The sequence below is a fragment of the Schistocerca piceifrons genome, chromosome 9 (assembly GCF_021461385.2).
Source record: "Schistocerca piceifrons isolate TAMUIC-IGC-003096 chromosome 9, iqSchPice1.1, whole genome shotgun sequence".
NCBI classification, from domain to species: Eukaryota; Metazoa; Arthropoda; class Insecta; order Orthoptera; family Acrididae; genus Schistocerca; species Schistocerca piceifrons.
In genome coordinates, this window is record NC_060146.1 from 190,692,175 (window position 1) to 190,706,021 (window position 13,847).

Here is a 13,847-nt window from a genome sequence, read left to right on the forward strand (position 1 = left end):
GACAGTCGCCCATCCGAGTGATAGCCTTCACTGACGGCGCTTCACTTCAGTGATCTGACAGGAACTAGTGTTACCATTGTGGCAAGGCTGAAAGTTCCATTAAGAATGGTTCTTTTATAACTACAAAGTATGGCATGTTATACTATTTTTGTGTTATAATTAGATGCAACTTATTTTTAGCTTTGAAATAATGTAAACACAAGATTAGAACAACTGCAATTTATTTTTACTGTTTAACAGATCTGAAGATGGGCGACATTGCCTGAAACTGGTCATTTCAAAATAAAAACAGAAATTAATGGACAGAATGTAGGCCTATTTTGTATAAGTAAATATCACAGATAACTCCCTGTGATGAGTGTGTCCAATCTTCATAAAGTATTCTCATCATCGAGGTGGACCTGCTATTACCATATTGGTAGAAGAACTAGACGTAGACACTAAAAATGATACTTATTGTTAACACACAGTCCGCAGAGGCTCAAATAAAAGTAAATAAAAAAGGTAGACTAAAACAGTTTAATCCAGACAACATGTACTGTCTGTGGATGTGCGTGTGTGTTTTTCAAATTATGTTGAGCTAAAACAATTGCTTTCTTAACTTCAAACACACTATAAAATGTGTGCAAAAAGAGAAGCAGAGACAAAGACTGAGATGGTGCATACCCGTGCTTTAGCTGGTGCTGTCCCTGCATTTGAGAGCGCAGGTGCAGATTAAACAGAGACTTGGTCGCAAGTCTAGAACAAGAGACCAGAACAAAACATGCAGCATGCAGGCATGCAACTCCTCTGCCAGCGGTGCAACACTATCACATAGCACTCTACTGACTTGGTGCCTTTTCACTGTAACAGTCAACATCTTTAAAAGCATCATGTAAGAAACAGCATGGACGATTTCTATTTACAGAATGCTGATTTAAAGCTATGGTGGCTAAATGAAATATTCTAGTGCAACATGCCACAAGGTACTGTTTACAGACAAGCATATGAAATTGACAACAGACATATGCAGAGTGGCCAAATGTCACAGGAAGGGCTATCCCATTTGAAGACACACGATGTGTGAATGTTGCGGCTAAAAGTGGCACATGGCATGTATACAGACACAATACTTTAGCAGTCTGTTACAGACAGGCATGCAGCAAACGTGGCAGAACATTGTGAGTGGAATGTGAACATGGAGAGATAAACTGTGCTGCGCACACGAGTGGTCATAACACATACGAGATAACATAAGAATTCGGCTCTCTCAGCTCAATAGTGTCTATGATGTGTCTTGAATATTGTAGCATGTTAGCACACTCGTAAACCCCTGCACAGGACAAGCATAAGTGTGCGATGAATATCCATCTACACTCCTGGAAATGGAAAAAAGAACACATTGACACTGGTGTGTCAGACCCACCATACTTGCTCCGGACACTGCGAGAGGGCTGTACAAGCAATGATCACACGCACGGCACAGCGGACACACCAGGAACCGTGGTGTTGGACGTCGAATGGCGCTAGCTGCGCAGCATTTGTGCACCGCCGCCGTCAGTGTCAGCCAGTTTGCCGTGGCATACGGACCTCCATCGCAGTCTTTAACACTGGTAGCATGCCGCGACAGCGTGGACGTGAACCGTACGTGCAGTTGACGGACTTTGAGCGAGGGCGTATAGTGGGCATGCGGGAGGCCGGGTGGACGTACCGCCGAATTGCTCAACACGTGGGGCGTGAGGTCTCCACAGTACATCGATGTTGTCGCCAGTGGTCGGCGGAAGGTGCACGTGCCAGTCGACCTGGGACCGGACCGCAGCGATGCACGGATGCACGCCAAGACCGTAGGATCCTACGCAGTGCCGTACGGGACCGCACCGCCACTTCCCAGCAAATTAGGGACACTGTTGCTCCTGGGGTATCGGCGAGGACCATTCGCAACCGTTTCCGTGAAGCTGGGCTACGGTCCCGCACACCGTTAGGCCGTCTTCCGCTCACGCCCCAACATCGTGCAGCCCGCCTCCAGTGGTGTCGCGACAGGTGTGAATGGAGGGACGAATGGAGACGTGTCGTCTTCAGCGATGAGAGTCGCTTCTGCCTTGGTGCCAATGATGGTCGTATGCATGTTTGGCGCCGTGCAGGTGAGCGCCACAATCAGGACTGCATACGACTGAGGCACACAGGGACAACACCCGGCATCATGGTGTGGGGAGCGATCTCCTACACTGGCCGTACACCACTGGTGATCGTCGAGGGGACACTGAATAGTGCACGGTACATCCAAACCGTCATCGAACCCATCGTTCTACCATTCCTAGACCGGCAAGGGAACTTGCTGTTCCAACAGGACAATGCATGTCCGCATGTATCCTGTGCCACCCAACGTGCTCTAGAAGGTGTAAGTCAACTACCCTGGCCAGCAAGATCTCCGGATCTGTCCCCCATTGAGCATGTTTGGGACTGGATGAAGCGTCGTCTCACGCGGTCTGCACGTCCAGCACGAACGCTGGTCCAATTGAGGCGCTAGGTGGAAATGGCATGGCAAGCCGTTCCACAGGACTACATCCAGCATCTCTATGATCGTCTCCATGGGAGAATAGCAGCCTGCATTGCTGCGAAAGGTGGATATACACTGTACTAGTGCCGACATTGTGCATGCTCTGTTGCCTGTGTCTATGTGCCTGTGGTTCTGTCAGTGTGATCATGTGATGTATCTGATCCCAGGAATGTGTCAATAAAGTTTCCCCTTCCTGGGACAATGAATTCACGGTGTTCTTATTTCAATTTCCAGGAGTGTATATCCTATATTCAACATATGTTTTCCGGAATACAGCAGAGTGTGCGCCGATTTGAAAGTTCCTTGCAGATTAAAATTGTGTGCCAGACCGAGACTCAAACTCAGGATCTATGCCTTTTGTGGGCGATTGCTCTACTGACTGAGCTACTCGAGCACAACTCATGACCTGTCCTTACAGTCTAAAGTCCACCAGTACCTCGTCTCCTACCTCCTGATCTGAGTTAGAGTAGTGGTCTGGCACACAGTTTTAACCTGCCAGAAGTTGAATATAGGCTTTCATGGAGAGTATGTGTGTCCTTTGTAAATTTTATTCTATGAATGTGGATAATTTGGTGAGTTTTTGCCAAATTTAGTGTTTTTTTTGCTGATTTCAGTCAAATTTTATTTATCAGTTTGAAGTGTTTTTCTTTTTGTCAAATTCAGTGACATTCTTTTTTTTAATAAAATTTGGTGTTATCTTCTGCGATTCTCATATTTATTTTTCCAATTTTGGTGCTATTTTTGCCAAATTGGTGATATTCTCTTTTTTAACAAATTCAGTATTATCTTCTGCCATTTCAGTGTTATTTTTCACTAGTTTTGGTGTTGGTTTTTCTTACCAGTTTCAGTGTTGATTTTTTTTGCAACACTCAGTATTGTTTGTAATTTCAGTGTGATTTTTGGCCAATTTTGGTACTATTTTTTATCAAATTAGGCATTAGTTTGCCAGTTGCATTGTTGTTTTTTGTTTGTCAATTTCAGTGTTATTTATTGCCCTTTTTGGTGCTATTTTTTGCCAAATTCGGTGTCACTTTTTGCCAAATATGGTGTTATGGTACTTTTTTCCCCGAAAGTATTAAATGGTCCAGACTGTTCTGTATCCCCACCATCCACGAATGAGTAAGTGTCTTTGTAATCAATTTCATTACAATAGTGATGAGGTTTAAGTATGAAAAAAGAACATCATTTTCAGGTATAGCATATTTTGTGTTAGTTCAAATAGGTGTTTTGTCTTGTAATGTATTGTATTTTTTGTTTGAGGTACTCTTGGGGTGGCGTACAGCAGACCCGCTTACATCACAGCAAGTACGGCATGGAGCTACCGACATTGCACAGATTGCATAAGGGAAGCCTCAGAATATGACACAATATGACCCGCCAATGAACAAGTATAATAATAATGGCTGACATTTACAATGAAAAGTTGTGTATAATCTGAAAGAGTAGATTTTACATCCATTCAGTCCAGAACTCTGTAACTATGTACAATAACAGTTTATTATTGAAAAGGTGAAAGAGAAAAGAACAGTTACTGATTTCATTTGATATAAAAGAAATCCATATCACAGATTTTTATGGTTTTGGCACCTGGAACTCTTTCAGGCAGCTGATGACTGACTTATCACAGTGCCTTCCAAAGACTTTTGGCCACTCAGCATTTTTGAAATCATATTTATAATTTGCAAATGTCACAGGCACAAATGGATTTAAGTACATGCATCTTTATTTATGTTTCTATAGACTATTTATCATTAAAACAAAGCATTGTGTTAATATACATCAATGCTTTGCTTTTAATGTACATTCATTTATTGTAATTTAATCATGTACATTTCAATTATCAATTGTTTGAACATAATTAAAATAATTTTAAATAATTTAATTTAAAGATAGAGAATATGCTGCCCAACCTTAAAAATTTCTAGTACTGGTACAGAAATTTTATTCTTTTCAAATAATCTGTCTGTCAACTGTCAAGACAAGGCACTCTGCAAGTTTCTGTTACCAAGGTTTCTCAAGAAAATGCTATTTATGCATTATGCATGTAGAAGGGAAGGAAAGTGTGTGGTAATCAGACTGACTGCAGGGGAAACTTAGTCTCAAGTTGTTGTTGTTCTTCTTCTTCTTCTTCTCCTCCTCAGTAAAGAGTACAATGAAATACTTCTTGGCCAGATGATTGACAACGGTTGTGGCTGTGCTGCCCAATAAAAAATATACATGGTGCTGTTGCAAAATGCAGACAAACTGCAGGAAATGGTCCCTTAAGGGATGAGGTGCAAAAAAGGTCACATGGATCTGTAGCCTGACACACATTCTAAGTGAAGTTACACCAACTTGAAGGCAGAGATAAAGATCTTTGATAGTGTAGGTTTCAATAGTCGAAATCATATATGTATTGTAAGTGGTAATGTTCTGTCTGTACTAATGTTTTAGTGATCCATTGGCAGTGAACTATCAGCACCATTTCAGCCGCAATGTGTGGTCACAGTGTATGTTATTGAGATGCCTCCACAGGGAAATATGAGAGTTACCTGGAGCCTCATCATGTAATAGCCACATTACCATTCATACCACAGAACACATGTCTTCCAGCTGCAGAAGTAGGGTTTCCTGCATGAACGCCGATATGCCTTTTTTATGAGACTTGGAACGATGACTGGTGTTACGGGTGGTCACCAGTAATCCCCAAACACACACTGAGGATGAACCAGTGCTGATGGTTCTCTGCCAACATACCAGGAAAACACTAGCGCAGACAGGACATTCCCAGTTGCCTGGTGTTTCCTCAAGTGTGCTTTCCATCACTCAAACCTACACTGTCAAACATCTTTTATCTCCAGCTGCAAGTGGCTGCACCTCATGGTGTACCACATTTCTGACCAAATGTCCAAACAACTTTCTTTGCCCCACAATCCTCTCATTTAGCAAAGTTGGCCTGTATATGCTTTTGAATGCATGTATGTGACTGTCTCCAGGAACCCATACCATAAGTGAGTGTTTTGTGTATTCTGGTAACACTTTAAATGAGAGTTAGATGCAGGTAAGCTTAAAAAATACACAAAATGTTCAATTTTCAACTTTTAAGAGGGAAATTAATTTAACAAGTTTTAGCATATAAAAACCACTTACAATATATTTAAAGAAATTTGTAGGTCTCACAAATTCTGTGATTGTTTCAACCATGTATTTCAATTTGTCCTCCAACAGATGGAGCTGATATCCAAAAATTGGAAATTTTCATTCACATTATGTTCATGCTGCACTCATTAAAATATCACTGTGCATTTTAAGATACGATTTCACAGAGACTGTCACATAAATTTTCTACAGCAGACTAAACAAATGTCTGACAGCTGGATTTGTAACTACCCACCACTAAACTATGCTAAGTGTAGCAGAATGAGACAGTGTGTGTGAAATCATGCTGCAACAATTATCTGAAATGCATGTTGTGTTTTTATGTCTTAGGCACCCAGTTTTTGAGATGGTGCAAAGGTATTAGATATTTGTGCATGTTGTGAAAACCCTAGATCAGAAGATTTACATTTATTTCAAAGGGATGTTTGGAGACGTGCTAGCACAGTAACTGATAACAGTTTGTGTTACAATTTACATTTGGGTTGAGAAAACAAAAATGTGGCACCCTGTGGTCCCACATCATTACTATTAAGTAAGCAGACACACTTTCAAGATATTCAGACCGCAGCAGGTGATTCTGAGTGATTTCTTTGCTCAATCATTTGGATGTCTCGTTTCCTTCATTCCTCTCCTCTTGCTTCCAGCTAAAGCAAAGAGTGCTTAGCAGTATCAGTCTGTTTCCACGCAATCATTAGAAGATTTTTGCATCTGTGTTTTATCTATCCAAAGAAAAGCAGTCTCCTGATATCTTAGACCTGCCACAAAATGCAGAGAGAATTCTAGTGTCTAGTAATGTTCATAGTTATTTTGTCTTGTAAATTACTATGACATTAACTGTTGAAAACAGCTAACAAGGCATTTCTTTTTAGGCTTATATGGGGAGTAATACTGATTGGATGAGAGAAGAGAGTGCGCAATATTACGGTAAACAGGTTAATGAGGGAAATTAGATTTTAGGAAAGGAATATGAACGCGCAGATACTGTGAAAGAACAGAATGGGTGTAAATACTGTAAGAAAGCATTGTGTGGAAACAGAGACTTTGAGAAAAATATTAGTAAGGACACACGGAATGTGCCAAAATTTTTTTTGAGTACATATACAGCATTGGGGAACATTTTCATGAGAGCACAAAGGCTGCTTAAAAACAAGTTGAGAGAGTGTATAGATTGCAGTATAATTGTCTGTCCCATCAAAAACTGTAAGGAACAAGTTCCCAGTGATGCAGACATTGGGCGCAAGGGTTGTGAAGGTGCACACTAAGGAAAAATGGTGTAGAGGCTATGAATTTTTGCTAAAACTAACTCTAATATATTGCCTGAAGGCATCCATTTCATGTCTCTCATTCAATGTCTGGCTGTCTTAGTATCTGATATTTCACCAGTAGGAGTGGCTGTCATTCTCAAAGAATTATCTTTTACAGTTTATGTGGACTGAAGTTAATGTCTTACCTTACCATTTCCTACCTTCAACCATTGTTCTCTGTAATACAGGAATCCAACATCCATTTAACCTCAGGTTTCCCACTTTCTTTTTGAAGTAATTGCCATGCTCTTAGATCTTGACGGCTTTTTGGAACAAGTGGGTATACCAAATAGTCCTTGAGATTCAGTGAATTTTATACACTGTTCTGCATCAAGCTATGCATGCTCACTCATGGTCGATATGAAAAACCATCCTGGGTTGCTACTTAATTTATGTTACTCTTGTTAAGTGGATTTTTCTATCAAAAACTAAAGCTGCAGCAATTGGACAAATAAAGAAGTGGAAGTTCAACTTTATGAATATTACATGCTTGTTGGTTTCGAAAACACAGAAAGGAAAAGTGACATATTCAAAGTAAATGCTCATCATTTTAGTTTTAACTACAATGCTCAGAATCACCTTCCAATAGGATGATCCGATTGACAAACCATAATATATTTCATTAGCTTCTATTTCAAAATTCATGAACAGTTGTGCATTGAAAACATTAAGATCCAGATTTAATCATTCAAAAATATCAGAAAAGTTGATAACTGCATGTAAATTAATGGCTTTAATCATATTTAAGCATCTCAACAATGGAATATGGTTTTGTACTATTAAAAATTTTGCAAATATCTCACACTGTTGGCAAATAATGGATGAACAGTTTTTATTTTAAACAATATTGGAATGGCAGAATTGGCCGAGCTCTGTATTGTGTACAAGTTGACATGTGAGTAGAAGGTGCTAACTGTGAAGATATTTGTAGTCTTGTCTTCTGCCTGAACAAAAAATAAAAAGGATGTGACTAGAAATGTGTGTCAGGTTACTCATTTGTGACAATGATCGTGGACCAGTTATCCTGCATCAAAGTTATGTAAAGTGTAATTTATTAGTGTTCTAACAGTATCCATTTCCTTCCTGCCATATGGTGACACATTTGGGTTATCTTGCCAAGAAAAATCACTTGCAAATTAACTCTGTTTAAATACGCATTTGGATTAAGCTATAAAGTGCAAAGCATTCAGTAAATTCCTTCTGCTGTTAATGATTTGTAGTCTCAATGATTTTTTTGGCTGGTCTGTATACCGTCTTTATACTGTGTTTCTAAAGTATGTAGCTCATAGCTTCTGAATTTTCTTATTGAAAGTTGTTGATTGCTGGGCTTTGGACACTTTTGCTGGAGTCCATGGAATACCCACCGATCCTTAGAATTACAGACTGACCACAGAATTCAGTATCTCAAATTGGCCAAAGAGGGAAAAGGGTCCATTAACAGCAGAATTTACGGAATATTATGCATTCATGACAAATAGTATAATGCAATTACAGGACGATCATATAACACTCAAGGAACACAAATTAATTTACATGCAAGGGGCAGATTGAGAAATTGGCTGTGGCTGAGCATAAGTTGAGTGATGCAGAACACTGCAAAAATCTCACAGAAACTCATTTCTTATTTGCGAGAAGGAACTGCTAGGCCTCCACATTCTGAGTGACTTCAGTCCGCCACAAGCAATGGAGGATAACTTCTTTGAGAAAACCATTGCTGATGAAATGTGAAATTTTGAATCGAACAGTCGTCAGAGAAAGAACCTAAAACAGATGCCGTCAGGCAAGACATCAATAAATACCCAAGACAGCATCAGTGATTACATAAAACTTGCTTTGTGACTCACTCAAATTCTGAAGGTAAAAGGGATAAAATATAAAAAGCAACATGGTTATTTACAACCTGCACAAAGAACATACTGCAATTATGAGATCAAAGGATGTAAAAGTGAAGCAGTAACTCAGAAACGAGTGAAGCACTGTTGTAGCCTATCACCAATGGTATTCAATCTGTTAACCGGGTGGCAGTAAAGGAAATTAAGATTTTGTTTGGAAAGGGAATTAAAGGTCAAGGTGGAAGAAAGAGAAAATTTCAGACTTGCCAATGACATTATGCTTATGTCAAGGATGGTAAAGCATTTGTAACAACAGCCGAATGGAACAGATAGTGTCTTGATCGGAGTGTATAATATGAACTTCAACAAACGTAAAGCCAGTGTAATGGAATGTAGTCAAATTAAATGAAGCAGTCAGGCAATGATGACTACAGGAAGTGAGATACTAAAAATAGTAGATAAATTTTGCTATTAGGACAGCAGAATAATTGACAATTGCTGAAGTAGAGGAGATACTAAATACACACTGGCAATTGCAAGAAAAGCATTTTAGAAAAAGAGAAATTTTTTAATAATATCTAATATAAATTTGTGTGCTACAAAATCTTTTCTGAAGGTATTTGTCTGCAGCACTGTGTGTGTGTGTGTGTGTGTGTGTGTGTGTGTGTGTGTTTGTGTTTGTTTGTTTGTTTTGGGAGGGGGGGGGGGCGGAATTGTAGGACATCAAGACTTAAAAATGGTTCTAGACTCAGGTAGTTAAACACAGATGACATTTGCATACGATAGATTAGTGTGGACAGCTTCGTCAAACCGGCCTTGGAGCTTGAAAGTGATACCAACAAGAACTTTCTGAGTGCTCTGAAAACAAGAAAAGTTCATAGAATGAGGAACTTTGAGGCAAGATGACACTGATGAGAGAGAAGAATGCGGTGAGTGGATGATACAAAAATTTGATTCTCATTTGCGAGTCGTCAGCACTCGAGTGCACGCGTTGGCCCTGGCAGTACCTGGAGGCAATACCGTGGTGATACTGTGGCTGGTGCTGGGGTGTGGCCGACTGCACGATGCCCGCGTGACCAAAGTCCCCCGTGGAGCTCCAGCGCTTGGACAGTGCCAGGCTGGACGCAGTGGGTGATGCGCGCCCCCGCGGGGGCGGTTGAGGCTGCTGTGGTGGAGGCACCTGCTGCGGGGGTGGAGACGTGGGCACTGGCGAAGCACTGCTCGAGCTGGGGCTGTCAGAGTGCAGGGAGCCCGTCGACTGGTAGTGCACTGCGCGCCTGTAGACAGAGAAATGCCATCTTCCCAAAAACGAGTCCAGTACGCCTAACCATTGCACCACTTTGTTTGGTACAGAGAGGGTGAAAGATATTAGGAAACCAAAACAATACATACGGTTTCACTTGTAGCTGAAATCCTACCAACAATGCATCATGCCCGTGATCACAAAGTCGCAACAGAGACAGGTAGTCTTGGGTGCCTGCCAGAGTTCAATATTAAGTTCCATACTCTTCCCAGTTTGTGAATGATGGGTTATCAATCCTGTCACACTATATTACCATGTATGTTGATGATCTGCTGTTAGATTTGAGTGCAAAACCAATCAACCTGATGAGTCCTCTCATCGAGAAGTCACACGAAGATTCCAGTGATTGATTGTTTCGTGACCTCTCACTGTGTTTCCTCCTTGACGCAGCAACCCGAGTGAACTGATAATTACTAGATACTAGAAAGTGCTTTCAGTTTCCTACCGATCAGCAAGCAGACATCACGTGAAGTGGTCTATCACAGGTGTGCAATTTTCACATTACTGAATTATTGTGAAACTCTCAATAAAAAAAGACTTTTGCATTTATTTTGAACTTTTCTGTAGCTTTTTTTGCAGTCACAGAAGCCTTTTTGAAAAGCAGTTTCTTTCTGTGGTCTTACGTTGCTGACTGTTTGGACAGACCTAATGCAGTAGTAGCAGAAAACACTGTCACTCTTTTCTTCATAAGTAGCCATGGATAAGACAGAAACCATTCCAATTTACGGGATATTCCATTCCTTGACAGAATGAACTTTGAGGGACACAATGTTTAACATTGTCTGACAAGTAGTAGCTTCAAGGATGCAACAGTTTGATTCACTCATAAGAAGTAATTGCTGTCAACTAGAATACTAATTGCATTTCTGCTGACATACAGCATAATTTTTAATGCTGGTTCTGCATATGGAAAATGAACATCTCTAGTGAGTTTGTGGGAGCAGAAACCTTATCTCACTGTCCCCCTCCACTCTTCAAAACTTTGATGTCGCGGGTGGAGGACACATATTTGTCTGTTCCACACATTCCATCTTTGCATATAAAATTCAGGGCCCAGTTTTTGCCACTTTTTCATGTAGTTTCTCTAGTTACTTATACTAATAAATGGCTAACATGGTGCACACAGCACAGTGCCAGTTGCAGGTTGCCTTCTAATGGCTCCCATGAGCAACAAAAATTTGATTTTCAATATTTCATATATTTATTGAGCAAATTAAAAAAATTGAAATGGCCATAATATACTTATTATGAAGAATATAGTTATGTCAAATATTTAACACAATAAATCCAGTAATACAGTTAGAAACTGTTTGTCTACATCTGTATCTATACTCTGTAAACCACAGTGAGGTGCATGGCAGAGAGCACATCCCATTGGACCTGTTTCACTCACATATGAAGTGCACGAAGATTGATGGAAAACCTCTGTGTGTGTGTGTGTGTGTGTGTGTGTGTGTGTGTGTGTGTGTAGCAATTATTCTAATCTTATCCTCACGATCCCCTTGTGAGCAATAGATAGGGGGTTGTAGTATATAAGTAAGAGTCATCATTTAAAGCTGGTTAACAGACTTTCTAGGAACAGTGTACGTGTCTTCACAAGTCTGCCTTTTCAGTTCCTTCAGTATTTCTGCAACACTCTCCCACAGATTAAACAAACCTGTGACCATTTGTGCTGCCCTTCTTTGTATATGTTCAATATATATGTTCAATATATATGTTCAATACCACTGTTAGTCCTGTTTGGTATATGTTCCTCATACACGAGCAATATGCAAGATGGATCGCAAGAGTGATTTGTAAGCATCTCCTTTGCAGACTGATTGCGTTTCCCCAGTATTCTACCAATAAACCAAAGTCTACCACCTGCTTTACTCAAGACCAAGCCTATGTGATCATTCCATTTCGTATGCCTACAAAGTGATACACCCATTATTGTACACATTTGCTGATTTCAACAGTGACTCATTGATATTATGATCCTAGGATACATTTTTCAGTTTTGTGAAGGGCACAATTTTTCAATTCTAAACACTGAGAGTAAGTTACCAATCCAGAATGAGATTTTCACTCTGCAGTGGAGTGTGCGCTGATATGAAACTTTCTGGCAGATTGAAACTGTGTGCCGGACCGAGACTCGAACTTGGGATCTTCGCCTTTCGCAATTGATACATTGCTCCCAATGCCATTTCTACTTCCGGAAGCAGTCTTAGTACGCCCCTTCCTGGATCCCATGAGCGCCGCCTGTGAATTTTCTTTTGTCTTGTCTATCGTTGCAGATCCCCGCCCTTTGAACAAGGTTTTCAACTTTGGAAATAAACAAAAGTCCGGGAGAGTACGGAGGATTAGGTAGCACAGTGATTTCGTTTCTTCTGCAATAGTTACGCACCAACAGTGATGAATGTGCAGGTGCGTTACCGTAAAGCAAAAGCCATGAATTGTCACATTCCATGCCGCTTCCTTCTCACATTTTCTCGAAGGCGTCCCGATGGTAACAGCGATTAACAGCTTGTTCCTATGACACAAATTCATGATGAACTAATCCTTCAAAGTCAAAGGAAACTAACTGCACGTCTTTGACATGATTTGAAGAGCTTTTTTGATTTTGGAGAAACTTGGGGGCAGCCCATTGTGAAGAATGAACCTTGCTCTCAACATAAAAACCGTAGACCCATGTCTCATCACTAATTCTATCAGGGAACATCTCATTCTCTTTTGTACAATCCAAAAGCTCTTCACAGATTGCGAGGCGAAGGTCTACCTGGTGTTGACTCATGAGCCGCGGGACGAACTTAGTGGCAACATGATGCATTCCAACATTCTGTGTCACGATATTGTGACGTGATCCAACTGAAATGTTACATTCTCCTGCAAACTTTCCAACAGTCCGTCTTCCATTGGCACACACAATTTCGTTAACGCTCCCGACATGAGCGTCGTCGATGGAAGTCGAAGGGGGTCCTGAACTAGGGTAACCTTTAACTTCCGTTCGGCCATCCTTAAATTGTGCGAACCATTCGTAACACTGAGTATGGCTTAAGCACTCATCACCATAGGCTTCCTGCATCATTTGGTTTGCTCTGGCTCTGAGCACTATGCGACTTAACTTCTGAGGTCATCAGTCGCCTAGAACTTAGAACTACTTAAACCTAACTAACCTAAGGACATCACACACATCCATGCCCAAGGCAGGATTTGAACCTGCGACCGTAGCGGTAGCTCGGCTCCAGACTGTAGCGCCTAGAACTGCATGGCCACTCCGGCCGGCCATCATTTGGTGTATGTCTATACAGGTCATCTTGAGTTTCACACAAAATTTAATGCAAACGCATTGCTCCTCTATCTCTGCCATCTCGAAATTAGTAAACTGTGGGACACAACGTTCTGCTCAATAGGGTACTGAACAATAACAGACATATAACAATGAAACTTCCGGCAGTTACACATTAAACACAGGCATGTGCAGGGATGCCAACTGCATTTCGCTCCAACGCATGACTGGCGCAAAATTACGAATGCTCCTGAATTGTTTGAACAGACCTCTTATTGGAGTGGGCACTGATTTGAAACTGCCTGACAGTTGATATTTTCCCGCGAAAGGCAAAGGTTAAAGTCGCGGTCCGGAAATCAGTTTTAATCTGGTAGCAAGTTTCAAATCAGCACACACTCCACTCCAGAGTGAAAAATTCATTCTGGAAATAATCCCCCAGTATGTGACTAAGCTGTTTCGTTGCAAG

General features: G+C 40.8%; 1 protein-coding gene across 6 annotated transcripts in view; it reads right to left on the reverse strand.

Annotated features, from left to right (window-relative positions):
- The window catches only part of LOC124717355 (echinoderm microtubule-associated protein-like 2), a 655,376-nt gene that overhangs the window by 106,581 nt on the left and 534,948 nt on the right, over nt 1–13,847 (reverse strand). For 5 of the 6 annotated variants that reach the window (XM_047244186.1, XM_047244188.1, XM_047244187.1 and 2 more), the window contains exons 5-6: nt 9,818–10,087; nt 667–738 (exon numbers count right to left, since the gene is read on the reverse strand). In XM_047244186.1, the coding sequence (XP_047100142.1) occupies nt 667–738; nt 9,818–10,087 (342 nt within the window). The remainder of the gene's footprint in view (nt 1–666; nt 739–9,817; nt 10,088–13,847) is intronic. The other variant, XM_047244189.1, reaches the window with a different exon arrangement.